Here is a 19,222-nt window from a genome sequence, read left to right as displayed (position 1 = left end):
GTAGATATTCTTCAAACCCCTTTGCTGGATCTTGGAGGTGAAGCAGTGCCCAAGACCAAGACTGGCCATGCTGTCACGAAGCTGAATGTCGGGCTCTGACACCTAGAACCTAGACTGCCCCTCTGCCATCTCCTCCTTACCCATGGGGCGAGAAGGTAGTGTGGAGTGCGGCCTGTACATTGTACCGACCGTATTAGCAGTGAGGCCCTGGGGACAGTGCACAGACCCAGTGGTGTCCTTCCCACTGTGGAGAGTGCGTTGTGGTGGGGCAGCTAGGCGGGGGACGAAGGGCAGGAATAAGTCACGTGGGGTTGTAGGAGGTGCGTGTGCTTTGGGGCAGATGGAACTGGGATTAGGGTATGGCTGTGCACTTCTAGACGAGGTGAGTGGAGTGAGTAATATTTGAGCCTTGTGGTTATCTGAGACAGGAGTGTCCCACCTAGAGGGACAGGCCGTGTAAAAGCCTGAGGTTGTGCACGCCTGGTGTGGGCACAAGGCAGAGTGGAAGTCAGTGTGACTGGAGCTGAGAAGACCCCGGGGGCGGGCTTGGTGAGTACCCCAGGTGTGGCTGGGAGGGGAGCTTTCAGGGCCTTGCAGGCCATGCTCAGTGTGTAGGTCACCTGCTGGGGGGGCTGGAGAACTTTTGGTGAGTTTTAGCAAAGGAGTGAAATGGTGTGCTTGATTGTTTTGAAAGGAAGGGCCAGTTGCAGCTGCTGGGTTGAGAGTAGAGTATGTATGGGGCAGCCGGATTGGAGATGGGGGAGTGGGGATGGCCTGTGGCTTTGACCCATGTGCAGGATGGAAGCAGACATAGGGCAGTGGGCAGGGAGGGGTCACGGCCGAGGTGTAGTTTCAAGGTGAGGATAACGGGTTTTGCTGATGGGTTGTTCTGATCCTCAGAGACAGAGAGAGGAGTCGGGGTAACTAAGGTTTGGGGCCTGAGCAAATAGTAATCTTTCTTGTAAATTTTAATTAAGAGTTTGCTTGTTAAGTGGACTTACCACTTAACTAGTTGTTCAGCTAGACAGATACTACAAAGAAGTTGTTTTAAATATCAAAGAACTTTCTATATTAACATGTAGAATTTCATAAATCAAAGCTTAAAGGGATTGCTTATTACTTTTTTTACTTCTGTTGCCATGAACTGTAGGCCTTTCCTGTTCTTTTCAAGATGTCACTGAATTTGGGAGTTTAAAAGCAGGAGTAGTTTTAATGTTTAGCAAAAAGAAAACAAGAGTAGAGATATAACCAACCTGGCTAGGACTCGTTCTTTTTCAGCTCTTCGGCCTGAGGCAGGTCCACCTGAAACCTCAGGATCCTTTTCTGTAGAGTGCTTTGTTGGGGTTGTGTTCAGGATTGAAGTCAGTCGTTTCCTGTGAGAGCAGCTGGCACAGGGCTGACTTGCAGGTGCTGCCCTGCTGTTCCCAGAACACCTGCATCTTTCTCTGCCCTCACACCGTCAGCTTTTTCTTTTCAGCAGCCTCAGTGGTGCTGAGGGCTTCCCTTGTAGCTCAGTTGGTAAAGAATCTGCCTGCAAGACAGGAGACCCTGGTTCAATTCCTGGCTTCGGAAAATCCCCTAGAGGAGGAAGTGGCAACCCACTCCAGTATTCTTGCCTGGAGAATCACATGGACAGAGGCCCCTGGCAGGCTACAAGTCCATGGGGTTGCAGAGTTGGACATGACTTAGCGACTGAACCACCACCACCAGAGGTGCTGAATTTCCTTGTAGCTGCCTCTTCCTCAGGCCGCCTCTGGTCCTCCTGTCCTGGAGAAATTTTGCTTCTCTGTATCTTTCCAGCTTTTCGACCTTGCACACCAGAAGGTGACATTTGGATACTGAAATAAAGTTTCAGTTAGCTTGGTTGGAGGGAGAGAAAGCTGGCGCCTGCTGGTTACTTCATCTCGACCCTAGCCTTCCCCCCTCACCCACGCTCTCCCCAGGCGCCGTGTCCGCCGCCACTGCCCTGCGTGCGCTCCGGCCCCACCTGCTGCTCGCTCTGGACAGCTGCTGCCATGCCTTCTGGGCTGTGGGTGGGCTTAGAGACTGTGCCTCTGCCTGGTTGAATGGCCCTGTCTTTACACGTCTTTCGAAGAGGTGATGGCACTATTTTTGCTTCAGTGTGGAAATTAGATGGAATCAGTATCAGCTGTGTGTAATACAGTTGGTGACAAGGAAAGGTAGCTTTGAGTTGTTTTTAAAATTTTTGAGAATCTTAGGTTCCAAGAGAGACTCCCAGTTTACTCGGGCCATTTGTAGTCTGTTGGTTGATGGTTCAGATTAAGCCCTGAGCCCTGGTTGTGGGGCTGAACCAGATGCCCAGATCCCTGGGATGTGCCTTGATGTACCCGTGACGGCAGTGGGCCTTCCTGTCGCGGGCTCGCCTAGGAGGTGGGGGAGGCTGGGCTGGTTTTCAGGAGTTCCACCGGCTCTGTCCGCCTTTTTCTTCTGCTCTGTTTCTGGCTAGCTTGCCTCTGTTTTCTGGAGCCCTCTTTCTTCCCACTGTTGCCTGAGTTCAGAGTTTTCTTTGCTAAATGATAGTTTTCACTGTGTTGTAGGGGCAGCCACTTGAGTTAGGCCTGCAGTTAGGAGCCTGAAGGTAAAGCCTGCAGACAGGGCAGCATCTTGAGCTGTTGAAGTGGAACACCTGGCCCTGAGGCATCCCTGCACACAGCCTTGGTTCAGTTTCCACCCCCCTCCAGAAGTTAGTGAAGTCATAAGATCCTGTTCCCAGTTAAGTAGAGTACTTGTCTTTTTATTAGCATGTGGGATTTTCTACTAACAAAATTACCCATATATTAGGAGGGCTAAACTGTACTCAGGCAAGGCTCTAGGAGCCTAGTTACTTATTATCTTACTGCTTAGATAATATTATTTAACTGCTCAGATACTAAGTGTGGATTGTGTTCAAATAGCTGAATTTTTTAGATGACCTTGATTATCTCTCAGTTTGAGTGAAGAAAGTAAGTAGCTTTGTATTTTTAAAGAAAGTTGCTCGTACAGATTATTAGAGTGTTTTTCTCTCCTACTTGTTCAGTATGAGTTTATTATTATATTTTAAAGCTAAAAAAAGAAATGCATCTTGGATCCCTCAGTATTCCATTAAACTAATTTTGAAAGTATCTGGCAACCTCACATTCTTGTTTTTATGTGTTTTCTAGATAGTTTTTATAAATTTACAAACATACTTTTCAAGTATCAATCTGAAGAAATATCTTAACCTCAAATATATTTGGGTTCCTGTGGACATAGTTTTTACAGACTTGTTTTTAGTGTCGATCAGGATTTTATTTTCAAAATTATTCTTATTTCATTAAGGTAGTTATTTTTAACTGTAAGGTCAGAATTAGGCTGATAAAATGCCAGAAGCATGACTTTGAAAACAAAAATGGTTTGCACAGGCACCTACAGACCTGATCTGGGTCAGACTTGATTTGCAGCTTACCCAGTTTTAGAATTGCCTCTCGGTTCTGTAAACAGAAGTCAGCCAGATGAATTGAACAGAAGGGTGAGATTAGCATGTTAATAAGGCGCAGGCTCAGGCTCCCAGCTGCCCGGGGCTCCTCCCCCTGTCCCTCCTCCCTCTGTCCCCTCCTCCCCACCCTCTCGCCCTCCTTCCCTGAATGAATCTAGGAACACAGATCCCTGGGGTCACGTTACTCGCTGGTTTCTTTCTGTTCAGGAGCTTAATCTGGCCAGGACGGTCTGTGTTTCAGATTGCGGAAGCTTGAGAAGATTCTGTAACTGAGAGGCATTCTTCAAGCTGCTGGAAAATATTACAGAAGGAACACCTCCCAAATTTTGCTTCAAGCTCTGAAAAAAGGAGCGCAGAGGGGAAGCTTAGTCTTGAATGTGGATCGAAGCAAGTCCGGTGGGAGTGATGACCAGGGACTTGGTGTGCGGACTCCTGGCGTGGTCTTTCTAGGACTGAGTTTATGTTGTTGGAAGTGGCGGGCCAAGGGGCCCTGGAACCTGCAGGTGCTGTCTGTATGGAGAAGAGCGGCTGTAGTCCATTTCCAGTGTGTTGGGCTAAAGGTATAAATAACTTAAAAATCTGTTCAGTTTAAGTTTTATTTAGATTCATGCTTTTGCACTAAAAAGGTGGATAAGAGTTTGTCAGGACTTATTTCCGATTGATTTACAGTTAAATTTAAGGAAAGTTGGAAATTATTTGGTATGGGTTTGCAGCTATTGCATAAAACCATTTAGAGAGCATTTCAAATAGTAAATAAAATTGTTTTTATGAAAATGCATTTAAGTGAGTAAAATATTTTTTATCTATATAGCCTGTCCTATGTCACTTAAAGTTTCATGTTTTATTTTCAGTGTTAATCAAGATGTCCTTATCCATTCCGCCATGTGGAAGTTTTTAAAGGATAAAGAGACTAATTTTTAGTTTAAACATACTGTAGGAAAAGGAATAACGTAGATTTTCCCATTTCAAAAATTGGTTTCCTTTACTCACTGTAAAGATTGTATATTTATTTGGAAACTCCTTGTTATTGCAAGGTGGGCTTGTCTCGAAGGGTCGGCAGGGCTGTGAATAAATAGCTTTCCCCTGTAATGTGGTTAGAGGCTTCAGTTATATAAAAATAAAAACACAAAATGTAGCATTTTGTTGTAACATGTGTTTGAGGAACACGTTTAGAAGTTAAGAATGCATATAATTCACACATGAATAAGACCAAAATGGGTAGACTGCTTTACTTTAGTAGTGAATATTGTATTATTAAAAAAAAAAAAAACCTAAATATCTTACTAGAAGTATGAATTTTGGAAGAGATTATAGTGTTTTTGCTCGTTCCAAAGCAATCGATTGCAGCCAGTTATTTTTCCATTATGTTTGCTGACTGGAGAGTAAATAAATAGAGGCGTTTTTATTGGAATATCATTCTGATAGAGGTGGGCTGTGGGCATGAGAAAAGAGCTCACCTATATACAAGAGGGAAAAGGTAGAGAGGGTGTTGAGGTCAGGTCCGTGTGCCTGTAGGACTGGAACAGGCGTTGTCGCAGGTGGATCATTGCAGAGCAGGTTCTAACAGCGTGGGGGAGGCGGAGGGGCTTGTGCCCTGTCTGCTCCTGGGACTGAGTCCAGGACCCCATGGGTGTCAGCGTGAAGGCACGGTCTCAGGACAGGCCCCTCTGCCTTCTCTGCTTACTCTCTCACCCTTAGGTGATTAATTTTTGCTGTGTGATACAGACAGCAGTGTTCCTATACAGGAATTGGCTGAATTGGTTATTTTCGAGTGTAAAATCACTACTTCTAGATAGAGACAGACCTCAAACCTAGAGACTATGTATCCAAAGTTCGGTCTGCAGTTGGACGTCCTAAAGCTCACACTGGCTCTGATCAGTCACAATAACCTCACAGAACAGCCATGGCCCGATGTAAGAAGATGTGTAAAATCCTTACTGCTGCTGCTGCTGCTAAGTCGCTTCAGTCGTGTCCGACTCTGTGCGACCCCATAGATGGCAGCCCACCGGGCTCCCCCGTCCCTGGGATTCTCCAGGCAAGAGTACTGGAGTGGGCTGCCATTTCCTTCTCCAATGCATGAAAGTGAAAAGTGAAAGTGAAGCCGCTCAGTCGTGTCCGACCCCTAGCGACCCCATAGACTGCAGCCTACTAGGCTCCTCCGTCCATGGGATTTTCCAGGCAAGAGTACTGGAGTGGGGTGCCATTGCCTTCTCCGAAAATCCTTACTAGAACAGGCTAAAAGTAATAGGACCCATATTTGTGTACTTTGAACTGAAACCTTTATCCTTAAAAACAGTCTGGAGTCTTTTCTATAATAACATTATTGTACTGATGAATTTAATGTTAGAGAACCCGCCTTAGATTGCAACCGAGGAAGATTGTATTTTAACATGTTTTAACATATTTAAGAAGACGTTGTTATAAATTGTGTTCAACTATGTCATAATTTCCTAGGCTTGAAGACAGTTTAAATTCAGACTATTGAAGTAAGTGTAAATGTTTACAGTGCTGTGTAATTGGCTGCAAGGCTACTAAGTGCAGAAAGTCCTGCTTGGAAAGTTCTTTGATTACATCAGTGTGTGCATTGTTTGTTTTGTCTCTTTGAAAGACTGGGAAGGATTGAGAGGTGTCAGATTTGGTTGTCAGGAACAAATGTGCTGTTGATTTTTTTCCCCCCTCTGTTTTTCAGTGGTAGATTGAAATTGAATATACTATTAATAGTTCCTTTGTGTGATTCTGGATCCTGTGGTTAAAGTCATGTTCTTTCTGTATCAGTATTTTAAACATCCATCCATCCATCCGTCCATCTCTGGGTCAGCTGTCTCTTGATATCTACATGTATACTTTTCATAAGCATCTGATACCAGCCAGAGAGGAGCTTCTTACTTGTTGCCACTGAAATCAGTTCCTCCCCAAATCCTCTGTCTAATAAACGTGTCAAAGCTCCGTCCACTCAGTTGATCATGCCACAGACCCAGGGTGCCTCTCTGATGCCTTTCTCCATGTATAAGGGATCCATCTTTTTATCCTGATGGTTCCTCACCTTCTCTCGCTCTGGGCCATGGGAGTTGCTTCCTGTTTGTCTTCCTGTGTCCTCACATGTTTATCCTTCACATACCTGCTGGAGGGATTTTGTAGAAACATGAATCTGGTATTATTAAAACTGCCCGGTGGCTTCTTTCTAGAATGAGGTGAAACTGCAGCCCCTTCGCCTGGCCTGCAGGGCACTTTGTCTGGCTCTGCTTGCGTCTTCAGCTGTGGGCCGTTGGCCTCTCATCCCTGTTGACTGTTCAGCACCCAGAATACCCAGAGTCTTTCCTCTCAGGCCTCCTGCACCTGCCGTTGCCTCTTCTCTCCCTTCTCTGCCCAGCCAGCTCCAGCCCACCCTTAGGTCTCAGCTAAACCAGCTTCTTTCTCTTGGATGGTCTGTCCTGAGTCTTTGCTTCAGTCTGTGTTTACTGTTATTCATCATAGTGTATCACACTTGTTTGATCTCTTCTTTCCTGGATGCTAAACTTAACAAAGTCAGGGGTTGTGTCAAGTTTCTTTCTGCTTGACAAGTAATTGGCATAAATAAATATTACCTAATGAATGAGCAAATTCTATGTAGAGTTAGCTAATCCACTTGCCTTAAAAATTGCTCAACAAAAGCAGTGAATTGGTCTCTGCATTTCCTCTTGTAGCAGCACACGTACTGCATTCTAGTTCTCTCAACAGATGGGTCTGGGTCGGCTCCCAGGGTCTGATGGCTGCACTGGGAATTACCTCCTGGTCCTCTGCCATGCCTGTGGGACCACAGCCATGTGGTCTGACAGCTTGAGGAGCTAATTGACTCGTGGGGGAGACAGATTAAAAGTATATTTTTATATAAGTGTATAGACCATTTTATAGCTACAGTGTAACTATGTAGATACCTGCATGTTTACAGTCACAGAAATCAGGTGCTTTCCAGAGGACACCTGAGTCCTGAGTGCCCAACACAGGGAGCAGCGCCTCCATGTAGCGGCCCCAGTGCACACTAACCTAAGTGGATCCCGTCCACCCTGCGCCTGCATGAGGCCCTGCCTGCCTCTCCTCCGCCCTCTCCCTGCCTCCCCAGCTCCTGCAGGCCCCAGCGTCTCCGCTCTGTGCACACTTAGCTTTCTGAGAGAACCCTGCTGGGCTGGCCTTGTCGGCCTCTTGCGCTGTTGCTGCTCCTGCGTGGAACTTTCCTTCTTCACCCGTGAAGCCTTCAGGCCTCTGCTCTGCTTGTAGCCTTCTGTCTCTCTCCGGCCCCAGGGCTGAGCCCTGCCCTCACTGGCGTAGCCAGTGACTCACACAGCTCTGCTTACTTGCTTGACTCTTGTTACCTGGTTCTTGCAGCCAGGCTCGGGTCTCATTACTTTTTGATCCTGCATGGTGGGACATATTAACAGCACTCAGCAGTTGTTTGCTGAGTGAAAAAAAAAAGCTGAATTGGTAGAGTCTGGGGCATCTTTGATTTCGGCTGAGAGGGTGAGGAGGGTCCTCCGTCCTCCGTAGCAGTCCGCAAGCAGAGGTGCTGAGACATGATGTTGGTGTGTTCTAGAGAACCTGGGCTTCTCCACTGATTGAGTTGCGGAAGGCCACTGGAGGGGGTGAGTAGGGAAGCCTTGCCTTGCACCCCGTTTCTCTGTGGGCTCTTGTTGCTAATTCTCTGCCCACTTCTAAAGACCGAGGCTCTGCTGCTGGGCCTCAGGCCTTGTCGCCCCCTCCCCTGGCACTGTCCTTCCCTTACCCGACCCCACGGGAGGCACACCTCGTCTGCCTCTGCCCCTCACTGTCTTCCTGCCTCGGGCGCCATCTGTCAGTCCCTTGAACTCCTCCTCAGGTGTGGGTGCGTGTCCCCTCCTGGGGCATCTCTCCTGTCATAGTTCCCTCTGTGAACCCCCAGCCACCCGGCTCTGATCCCTGAGTTCTCCCTGGTGCTGGTCCCTTTCCTCACATCGTAGGGACTTAACTGTGTAAACGTTGGTGCAGTGTGTTTGTGTCCCCCACAGGGAGCAGGTGTGTCTGGTACATGAGTTTATGGTAAACCAAGAACGTGATGGTAACAGGTTTCTGCTGCTGCTGCAGGGAGGGCAGGGAGGGAGGGGATGGTGAAGAGAACAGGGGTGCATTCTGTGTCCAGAATTCTGCCGTTGTGACCGGAGCATCGCCGTGAACCCTCTTCAGTCCTGTTGAGAGTCCTGTCCGCGTCGGTTCCCTCACCCACAGGGCCGGTGCAGTGGGGATTCAGACCCTTCACTCATCCTTGTTGTGTTTGGGGAAGGGGCCGCTAGTTCTTCCCAGGGTTATCTCCACAGGTGACTCTAGAGCTTTACCGCTTTCCTCACCAGTACATGGCATGCTCCTCTGCTCCTCTGCAGTGAAATGCACACCTAGGAGGTGGAACCGGTCTGTCCTGCTCTCGGCCTCCTTACTCAGGAGGTCAGGAGCCTCATGAGCAGGTGACCGTCTGCCTGCAGCAGCCCAGGTCTGTGTGGCCAGAAGCCATGAGAAAGGTGGTGCAGGGTTTTTGAAAAGTAAAAAACTACTGAGTTCTTTCTAGTGACTTTATGGTTAGTGATACTGATTTTTTAAAACAGTTTTTAAATAGTACTTGTTACAGTTGTCATTAGCCACACACGTGAGACAGGCAGAGTGTGTGTGTGCGCGCACGTGTGCAGCTCTCCTAACTAGGCTGAATGCTCTTCAGGTTAGGGTTACAGCTTTTTTAATCCATACTAGTAGCTGGCTCTGTAAATGTTTGTGTAGAATCAGTTACTCTAAGGGAGGTGTGGCACATGCGTTTGCCTACAGGAGACTGGCAGGAGCAAGTGGACGAGGCCAGCGGCTGTGAGGGAGCAGGCGGGAGCAGTAGCACCTTGCAGCTGGCTCTCGGCAGAGGCCAAGACAGCGTGGCGGTGACCGTGACGGAGGGAGAGGACGACCGCTCCGCTGTGTGTTGCTGTGTTGCCAGGCAGTGCTGCGGCCTGCTAGTGACCAAGTTTTCAAGCGAAGGTGCAGACTCAGCACACCCTGGGCGGCAGGGCTTGCTGAGCAAAGGCTGGGCCTCTGCAGCTCCCCTGCCTGGCTGAGCCCTGTTCACCAGGCCTGTGGGCTTGGGCAAATTGCTTCTCTCTTCCCACATCCAGAAAGTGGGGGAAAAAAAGTTATTATGAGAATTAAATGATTTCGTTTTTAAGTGCATAGAACAGTCCTGGCATGGTAAATGCAGCATGAATAATTCTTGAAGTAAACCTCTATGAACCCTGGCCCCTGTCTCATGAGTGGCCTTGATAACAACACGTTTCAAATCAGACAGTCGAGATCAATCTCTATGTTTTAGGACAGTCACTCTTCTTTTATGAACAGCAGGTCAGGTTTAGGTTGGGAGTGCTCACCTCATGCGGTTTTGATGTTGCCCAGGGCCCCCTCCCTCAGGAGAGAGGGCACCAGTGGGGGTGTTTTCCCGAAGGCAGGTTTACTTCTCTTCCTTAGGAGTACAGCTGGGAAATCCTATTTGTGTTTTAGAAGGCTTCAGAGAACCCTCATCAAGATATCTGAGTCGTGTGTGTCAGGCCCCCCTTCCCCAGCCTGAGAGCAGCTGTGGTGGCCCGACACTTATCCCCGTTCCAGAGTAAATGTCCAGGAGTCCCGGCTCCCTGCTTCACTCCTGTAACCTGAGGCATGAAGTGCCTGCTTCATCTGGCTTAAGCTCAGGCATTTGGACCCGAGTTGTTCCCAGTAACAAATACCAAGCAGAATTGATCTTTTCCTTCCTGCCCAGCCCCCTCCAACAGGTCTGCCCCTCTTGTGTTCCTTATCTCAGTGGAATGCTGTCACTTTTCCACTTAGCTGCCCAAGCCAGAAAAATGGCTGCTAACTGTCTCCTTCAGTTTTATAAATGCAGTTTGATCAATCCTGTCCTCTTGGATTTTTTTATAGCTTTCAAATCTGTGGTCTCAGGCCATAGTCAGCCCTGTCTGGGTTATAACAGAAGCCTTCTGATTGGTCCAAACAGACTTGAATGCCTGCCCAGGTGCAAATCCTAACACCGGCCAGGCTCTGAACCTGCCTCTGCAACTGGGCCTTGTCCTGCTCCCTGCTGATTGAATTTAAGGCACGCTGGCCTTGTGTTGGCTCCCCGGGGCGCTCTCACCACACCAGCCACCTTGTCTTTGGTCAGGTTTAGGTTTTGATACCCGTTCTCAGGATCCCAGCTTGGAACTCACCTTGCTTAGGAACCCTGACCGTGTCCCAAGTCTGAGCTGGACCTTTCTTTTCCCTGGGCTCTCCCCAGCACCGTGCTCTCAGTGCGCTGGTCTGTGGTGGCTTTTCTCAGGAGGACCTCTCATCAGGGGTTCCTGATTGCCTGGGAGAGTGCATTACATGTAGGGCCAGGGAAGGTCGAATTAGTAGGTGGAAAGTACATGATATACTAAAGAAAATTATAAGGTAGTTTGGTGGTTTAGATGCAGGTAACATAGCTGACCGAACTTGCCTAGGGATCACACGGTGATACTGGTTGGCATGGGGTCCATTTGCACAGGGGCTTGCACGGCCCCTGTGTGCTGTGCTGAGGCTTTGTGGCTCGCCCCTGGACCAGCCGGGATCTGGTGTGAAAGTGAGCATGCACACTCACAGCTGGGTGACCTGGGGCAGTCGCCTAACCTCAGTGCCTCAGTGACCACACGTGTAAGTGAGGTGACTGATGGGAGCCACCGCGTAGGGCCGCCGTGCGAAAGAGACAGTCAACTGTGCAAGAGGAGCGATCAGGTCATGGCGATCCTACTGTGTGAAGAACTCCTTGAGGGAATCTCTTCTTAAACAGGCGAAGCTTTTTGATGCTATATGTGGTATACTAGACGTAAACTTAGAAGTGGTGAAGGAATAATTTAACGTAGGTTTTCTACATTGATTTTGATCATCTGCTTTGATAAATTCTACTTTAATTTACATCGTGAAGTATTTAATTATAAAATAATACAGAAAAATATTTTAACCATGTTTCTTTCATCTGGGAATTTTACAGTTAGTGACAAAGAAGTGTTTGAGAAAGTCTATCATGCTTAATGTGTTCACTAGTAATTGGCAGTTAGCCTGGCTCTGGGGAGACAGGCTCAGCGTTGCTGTCCCCAGAAGGCCTGTGGGGGTTCTGTTGTGTGGCCCAGGTTCACCAGGCACCCGTTCTGTCCAGTGTTCCAGCCAGCCCCCTGCCGTCCGTTCTTTCCATCCCAGTAGCTGCTCATTGAATGCCACCAGCAATTCTGGGGAGATGGCCCTCCTCCTGTCGTGTCACTCCACCACAGCCAGTCGACACCAGAGAACGTGTGGCGGACGCATACCTGCGACAGGATGTGCAACTCATAGGCTTTCTCCCTGACAGGCCCTGTGCAGGCCAGAGACCTGCTTTAGACAACATTCTTCCTTTCATTCGTGATCCATCGTGTACATTCAATGCTTGCCAGCGTTGTTGGGATTGCAGTGGTGAAGAGCTGTGTGTGTATCCGTGAATGCTGAGAGCAGTGGACTGTGTCACTGAACTTAGGATTTTAGGGGCAGAGAACATCGTTAGGCCGGACTTGATGGGCCCCTACAGTGTACCTGAACTGAAAGAGTTTTTCAGAGCTTCAGTTGCACACAGTCACAAACCAACCACTGAGTAGCTTTGTGTTCCTGGAATATGGTGACTTTCATTTTAGACTTTATACCTGCTTAATGGAGCTAGGACCGTGTGCCTCTTAATGGTTGTGGTGAAAATGAAATTAAATGAGACAGTGTGTGTTTATGCCTTGCATGTAGAGCCACTCAGTAAGTGGCAGTTTTAATTATTTGTAATGAATGTTGGTACTGGCTAGACTGTTAATCTTAGAGCTAGGTTTCATGTATCAATTTTAGGGAAAAGTGAATTTTGCAGCCACATGTAAAAATTTGTGCTTATTAGTGTCTTTGCATTTTTTTGGAGAAAATGTCCCATATTTTTCAATAGAGTCTTAAAGACATCTGTCTTGAGTACGCGTACATGTGCATATGTATGGCCATATATCATAAATGCAGTTAAAAACTCCTTTCATAAAAGATGGTAAATGAGTACTTTCATATTTGCAAGCATCATACATTTTACTTATTTTTCAAAATAGCACATGCATGTGCCATTAAGAGAGTGGCAGAGGCAGAAACGCAGAACTCGAGAATCGTTGGCGTTTGTAACTGTGTTCATGTGAAGCGCCTCTGTGCGGGTCTGTAACTGTGGCTCAGGCAGTTTTACTGAGTCTGCTTTGGCACTCTGCATGTTCCTTTTGGTCAGTTGTTGGATAAGAATCTTCTGACAAACCTTTTTTGTTCTCATATTTGTAAGTAAAGATGAGTAGTTGAAGTTACAGCATCCATACAGTAAAGAGCGTAAATCCTACATAGCCTGGCCCAGGTTTTCTGCCCCTTTCCGAATCAGTGTATGGAAAGTTATCAGCTCCCCGCAGCCTCCCCTCTGGCCCCTTGCAGTCAGTGTCCCCGGAAAGGAAACCTGAGTTGATTTCTATCACCATGACAGGTCACAGTTAAAATATAAATGAATAGGTTATCATATTCTGAATGCTCTTAATTTTCGATCTGAAATACATTTATCTTATCAGCACTTTATTAATTTGGTTTTTATAAAGAACATATGTTATATTTTGCCATTCTTGATTTCCTTAGGATTTTTTTTTTTTAAGTCTCCAGTATTCAGTTACTTTGAAGGTCTCTAACTAATTAGGGATCTTAGAAATTAAGTACACAGTATGGCAAAAACTTTTGCTACCGGGTGGAAATAACTTTGTAGGACTCTAATTGAACATACATGAAGTTACAGGAAAAAATAGCCAACTCTAGGAATGCTGACTTTGCTTTTGAGCCAGACTTTCTGGATTTGCAGCCAAAAGAACTTAGTAAAGGTAGGTGTCTTTTATGTCTTACTGACATAAGTGGAGAAAATAATTGTGACAGAAACAGATGTCACTGAGGAAGTGACATGGCAAAAAGTTTCCATTAGAGGAACTCTCAGGTATTTCATGACATTGAAATTACAAAGAATAAAATGTAGAAGGAAAGTGACTCAAACTTAGGAAGGCATGTGACTTTTGTCCAGGCACTGAAAAGATGCTCACTCTGTATCTTTAATTTAACAATGCAAAGAAGGAGGCAAGCATTGTCCATACAGCTTCTGGTTGTCATTTTATGCCCCACACTTCCAGGTGAAGGAAGAATCACTGCTGCGTTTGTTAGTTGAACATACATTGTATCACTTGTCTGTTGCTGAAAACAAGACATCTGATACGTGATGGCTTCAGATGACACGAGTTATTTGTTCTGTTCAGGTCTGCAGTCTGGGCAGGGCCCAGCAGGACCGGCTCATCTCCTCTGTGTGGTGCTGTCTGTGGCAGCACAGCTGGGAGCCAGTGGGTCTTTCATGGTGGCTCTGTCTCGGTTTTCCAGAGGTGATGCCGCCCATCAGTGGAAAGCTCAGCGGAAGCTGTGTGGTTCTTGGAGCTCTGATCTTGGGTTGCGTGAACTTCTGTCTAATGTGGTGGTGGACTTCATGAGTGACCATCCCAAGGGCACCATGGAAACCTTGGTTCCTTCTTTCCTTTTTTTTTTTGGTGTTGCCTTTAATGACCTAGCTTAGGGTGTATCTTAATGTAGTCTTAAGCCTACCCAGATTTGAGGGGAAGGAACAGAGACTGTGCCTCTTGAAAGGGGTGACAAAGTCACACTGGAAGAAGAGCACTGGGAAAGGGGAGAGTTTGAAAAATATAAACTGTCACACACTGACATTATAATAACAAGTTCAGTCACTCAGTCATGTCCGACTCTTTGTGACCCCATGAACTGCAGCTCGCCAGGCTTCCCTGTCCATCACCAACTCCTGGAGCTTGCTCAAACTCATGTCCATCTAGTCGGTGACGCCATCCAACTATCTCATCCTCTGTCATCCCCTTCTCCTCCTGCCTTCAGTCTTTCCTAGGATCAGGGTCTTTTCCAGTGAGTCAGTTCTTCACATCAGGTGGCCAAAGTATTGTAGTTTCATATATATCCTTCCATGTTACAATATCAGACATTTAAATAATTTAGTGTTAGCTTCTCTGTCTGGTAGAATCACTGTGGGACATTTAGGATACTCAAGTTAGTCATTTTATGAGAAAATAAACCCAAATCATGGGTGAAAGAACAAAATTAAGGAGAAAACTTTCACACTTGTCTAGGTTGTTTAAGGATTTACTTTAGGGTTATTATCAAATTCTTAAAACTCTTCAAACTGGTTGATGTCTTTAATTTTTAAAAAAGTTAGCTGTATCAATTTGTGTTCTTCGCTTCTCATAATTTGGCAAGTATCTCCTGTTTTATTAAAGGGCCAGCTCATCACAAGCTTACTGAGATTACCCTCTTGGTGGGATCTTAGTATGTACAGTGAATATAAGCAAGACAGCTCTGGAGTAAGATTCTTGTTGTGGTCCTCGTGTTTTTCTTCCTTTTTCTTATGTGCTGTCTTATGGAGCATTTATATTGGATTGTGCAGTGAGCCTCGGGGTCAGTGCCAAGGCTTGTCAGCTCCTGTGTCCTCACACCTACCTGCCTTGGGATTGCCTTGCTTCTCCCAAGAAGTGAGTGTGTGAGTGAAAGGGAGGCCTGAAGCTGGAAGGTTGGCGGCTGCCGCTGATAGGCCGTCTGCTTTCCCGTTTCCTAGTCCAGTGGGCGCTGGCCTCTTGCTGCCCCAGGCAGCCTGGTGCCTGGTGGGGACTCGACTGGCGGTGGCCCGCAGACTGGGGCTGTGCTGGGACTGTCCACAGTGTAAGACCAAGTAAGAGCAGAATCTGGCACAGGTGTCTGGAAACCATAGCAACTTGATGGCAGTATTATGTTCATTGACTCTAATGATAGAAGTTTTGTGCTTGGCTTTTGTATGTCTTCTATTTTTAAATTTCATTTTTCTAGAAATTCCTCCCCATTGTATTTTACAAAGTATTGGTCTGTGACAGGTTTGAAAGGAAAACAGAGCTGGTCATATACCACTGATAGTTTGAAGAACAGGGGTCTAAATTACATGAGTAAGCCAAATTTAAATACCTTTTCATTTCCTCTTCTTTGATGGTTTTTTGAAAAAGATATTCAATAGTGTGTGTAAGTAGCAGGTGCCTATAACTGGTTAATCTTGAAAAGTTCTAAAAAATGCAACCAGCCCCAGATTGCAGAGGGCTGCAGTTACAAACTCCAGTCGGAGCCCGCCTCTCTGGTGGAGGAGGGCGAAGGCTCTTCTCACTTAGAGACAGAGTTGGCAGCCCCAGTTGTACATCTTCAGCCATGGGCCAAAACCAAGTAGAGAACCACACAAACAGCAGAGAATTCTCTTAATTGTTTGGAAGCAGAGGACTCAGTACATCAGAGAGCAGCGCTTAGGACTTCTCATTCCATAGTGGACACTGTCCCACAAACTGACCAACCCACAGTTTTGTGCCCCACATGCCAGGCTCTCTGAATCCTCAATCCTACAGAAAGACAGATAGGAACACCACCACTAGGGGTGGGTGGTGGTTAACAGACTTGCACGTGGAACTGTCCAGAAAGGTCAAGGAAGGCTTGATAAGGTGGAGGTGTTGGCCAATTTGAGCATTTATAGCACAAATCCAATTTTAACAAGCAAGGGAAAGCTCGAATCAATAAAGCAGAACCACATTCTATCATAGAAAGCAGCTTCTATCATGGTGACATCACAACGGTTTATCTTCTAAAAAAGTTTAGACCTACTTTTTAGAGGTTTATGAAAGATTTTGCCATTGAGTTTTGGCCACAGAGGGTTATCTGGATTGTGCGTTGTTTCTGGTTTAGCACCTCCCTGACACGCTCCCTATCACGCACCTTGCTGATCCGGGAGCAGCGTAGGGTAAGGGTGCCAGCCCTCGTGCAGGGAAAGTCCACGAATAACTTGTGCTCACCCCCTGTGTGAGGGCTTCTCTGTACCTACGGTTCCACTGCTGAGGATTCAGCCAACCAGGGATTGTGTAGGTCTGTAGTGTTTATTTACTGTTGAAAAAGATCCGGATAGAAGTGGACCTGGGCAGTTCAAACTTGCGTTATTAAAGGTCAGCTGTAGTGATTTTTTATCACTAGTGTATCATTTATTCTGACCACTCCAAAGATGGAATGTTTCTTTTCAGGAAGCAGTTGATACTATTATTTATTCATCCTTACTGTCTAATTTGGGGAGCAAAAGAGATCACTAAAATAAAAGATTTCGAAAATAGGCAGTAAAATTAAAACATTTTGCTTTCCTATGAGATTTTCTGACAAATTTAGAGTCTGTGATTTAAAGGGGGTGGTCGTGGTAAGTTACATTGTTTATAGATAACAGAGTTTTGAACAGAGGTGAAACAGGGTTCCCAGCCTTCTAGTAATTTGCTTAACAAATATTTATTATGCTGCCGTGAATCAGGTGCTGCTCTGAGTTGGGGGGATGGGAGTGGTGGGAGGGGGCTGGTGGTGGGAAACAGTGGTTATCCGGGTATAGGTCTTAGGTCTCCTCAGGCTCAACTGCGTACAACACATCATAGGGAGAGATCAAAGAAGTGTTGTTATGTTAGTGTATCAGTAAAATACATTTTAACCAGTAGATTTCAAATATTGTACACTGAAAAAAGTTATTTTCTTTTCCAGAATATGACAGATACCTAGCATCCAGCAAAAGAATGGCAGCTGCTTACCTTGACCCAAACTTGAATCACACACCAAGTTCAAGTACCAAGACTCACCTGGGTACCAGTGTGGAGCGTTCTCCTGGGGCCATGGAGCGAGTATTAAAGGTCTTTCATTATTTTGAAAGCAACAGTGAGCCAACCACTTGGGCCAGTATTATCAGGCATGGAGATGCAACCGACGTCAGGGTGAGTATGTTTTCCTGGGAGACACCCTCAGTGTGTGTTTAGGTTAAATGTTAATGGCACACACTGAAAAGGCAGGGTAATAATTATTATTCCAATATATCAGTGATGCTAGCTTTTTTCTGTAGTATTTACTGAGTTGATATGTGACTGACTAGAGTTTTAATTTATGTAAAATTTCTTAGAAAAATAACTGCATCATATATAATGCCATTGACTTGTTTTTCTTTTCCTGTTTTTTAGAAAAAAATTCTTGAAGTACTTAAGGAAACAAAACAATTAAAATAGCCTCTAATTCTGTTGAAATAAATTGTTTTCTAGAAAGTGTAATTTTGAATCTACTTGCACCATTCCAGACAGGACAGAGTCTTAAAAAACAAATGTCTCCTGTATACACACGCCTGACGAGGTTCTGGGGATGTGAAAGATCCTGCCTGGATAGCCTCCAGTCTCTTGTGGGTGGGGTCCCGGGGGGCCTTAACCTCAGTGCAGTACAGACGGCACTTCCCAGGGCCCCAGTGGCCAGGGCCCATGGGGCGTCACTGCATGTGAACGTGGGAGTCGCTGGACGGGCTTCCTCCGGGCACTGGTGAGAGTGGGTGGTAAAGAGTTGTGGGGCAGCACCGTGCAGGCAGAGGTTGCTGAGAGGAAAGAGTGAGCACCAGAATCTCAGAAAACCAAGTTCGGAATGTAAGCTGTCAGGATGTTTATTTGATCAAGTGTGGAGGAAGCCCCTCCTCCCTGCTGCTCCTCTGCTTAGTCCATATTCATCTTTAAGGAGGACAAACTGTCCAGTGAGGAGAACCATCAGATATACGCCTTCCCTTTTATTATAACAAGATTAATTTAGTACTCATTAACTTACATGCCTTAACTATTTTTAAGCACGATAAAGGGAGTGGTAGAACTTAGACTTAAGGCTATATATTACATATAAATTATATGTAATATTATTACCTTTGTGATACTGTAATACTGACTATTCAAATGGATTATTAAAAGGAGAGTCATTCACTTAGAATTGAAATATGTGTTAGTATCTATCCATGTGCTGTACTTGAAATAGTCTCTTTTCACAAACTTTTTACAACACTTGCTGACTTTTTCTAGTTTTTCTATAGCTCTGTTTCATATTTAATCTTATAAATGCAATCTCTGGAGAGGAAACCTTGTAAATGTAACATTTATGGGAAGGCTGTTAGGGCATGTTGTAGTTTTATAAATTTCAGATACAAGAGAGGAAATTCTTTAAACCATTGCATCAACCTTAATAGACTTCAGAGTATTTGTGCAGGAGGGGAGCCTTTCAAAGGTTATGAATTTCCCAAGACATTTAGGAGATGTTAAGAGTTTCTTATATCAGGAGTTTCACTTTGAGAAGGCTCTGTGACAGATGTGCTGTGGTTTTAATATCATACGGGCTGCACATGGGAGGATTCATACCGTGGAAAGAACCAGTGATCACTGGGCATGTGTCGGCCTTTAGCCAGTGTTAGAACCTTACCAGACATCAAAACATTTGTATTGTGAAGAAAACTTTAAATCAGATAGAAACACATAAGTTATGAGAACATATTTGTCAAGCTTCTATGAAGATCAATGTTAGCAAATCTATGCGGCCAAAGAGCAAGTTGTTCTGCTTCACAGTAATTGGTCAGTGTTTAGAATTTAGCAAGTCTTAGCAGTTGGTGATTGATTTTCAACATGAGGCAGAGAAACCTCGATTGGCATGGGTTGACCCCAGCCCTCCCTGGAAATAGCATGAAATCCACATGATACTGGATCAGTGTGATGGCAGGTGGGAATTACTCATAACCCACTTTCATCTAATGCT

At 45.7% G+C, this 19,222-nt stretch overlaps 1 protein-coding gene across 50 annotated transcripts in view; it reads left to right on the top strand.

Annotated features, from left to right (window-relative positions):
• The window catches only part of PTK2 (protein tyrosine kinase 2), a 194,072-nt gene that overhangs the window by 45,509 nt on the left and 129,341 nt on the right, over positions 1-19,222 (top strand). For 49 of the 50 annotated variants that reach the window (XR_014057697.1, XR_014057696.1, XR_014057698.1 and 46 more), the window contains one exon: positions 17,165-17,391. Coding sequence is in view for 42 of the 50 variants with exons in the window: in XM_081504171.1 (XP_081360297.1) it covers positions 17,197-17,391 (195 nt within the window). In the remaining 8 variants the exon portion in view is untranslated. Of the gene's footprint in view, positions 1-3,716; positions 4,036-17,164; positions 17,392-19,222 lie in introns of all 50 variants that reach the window. The other variant, XM_081504134.1, reaches the window with a different exon arrangement.

The sequence above is a fragment of the Giraffa tippelskirchi genome, chromosome 6 (genome assembly GCF_054371585.1).
Source record: "Giraffa tippelskirchi isolate mGirTip1 chromosome 6, T2T-mGirTip1v1.2.pri, whole genome shotgun sequence".
Lineage (NCBI taxonomy): Eukaryota > Metazoa > Chordata > Mammalia > Artiodactyla > Giraffidae > Giraffa > Giraffa tippelskirchi.
Note: the sequence above shows the minus strand (reverse complement) of the source record. Positions and strands in the feature narration are given on the sequence as shown.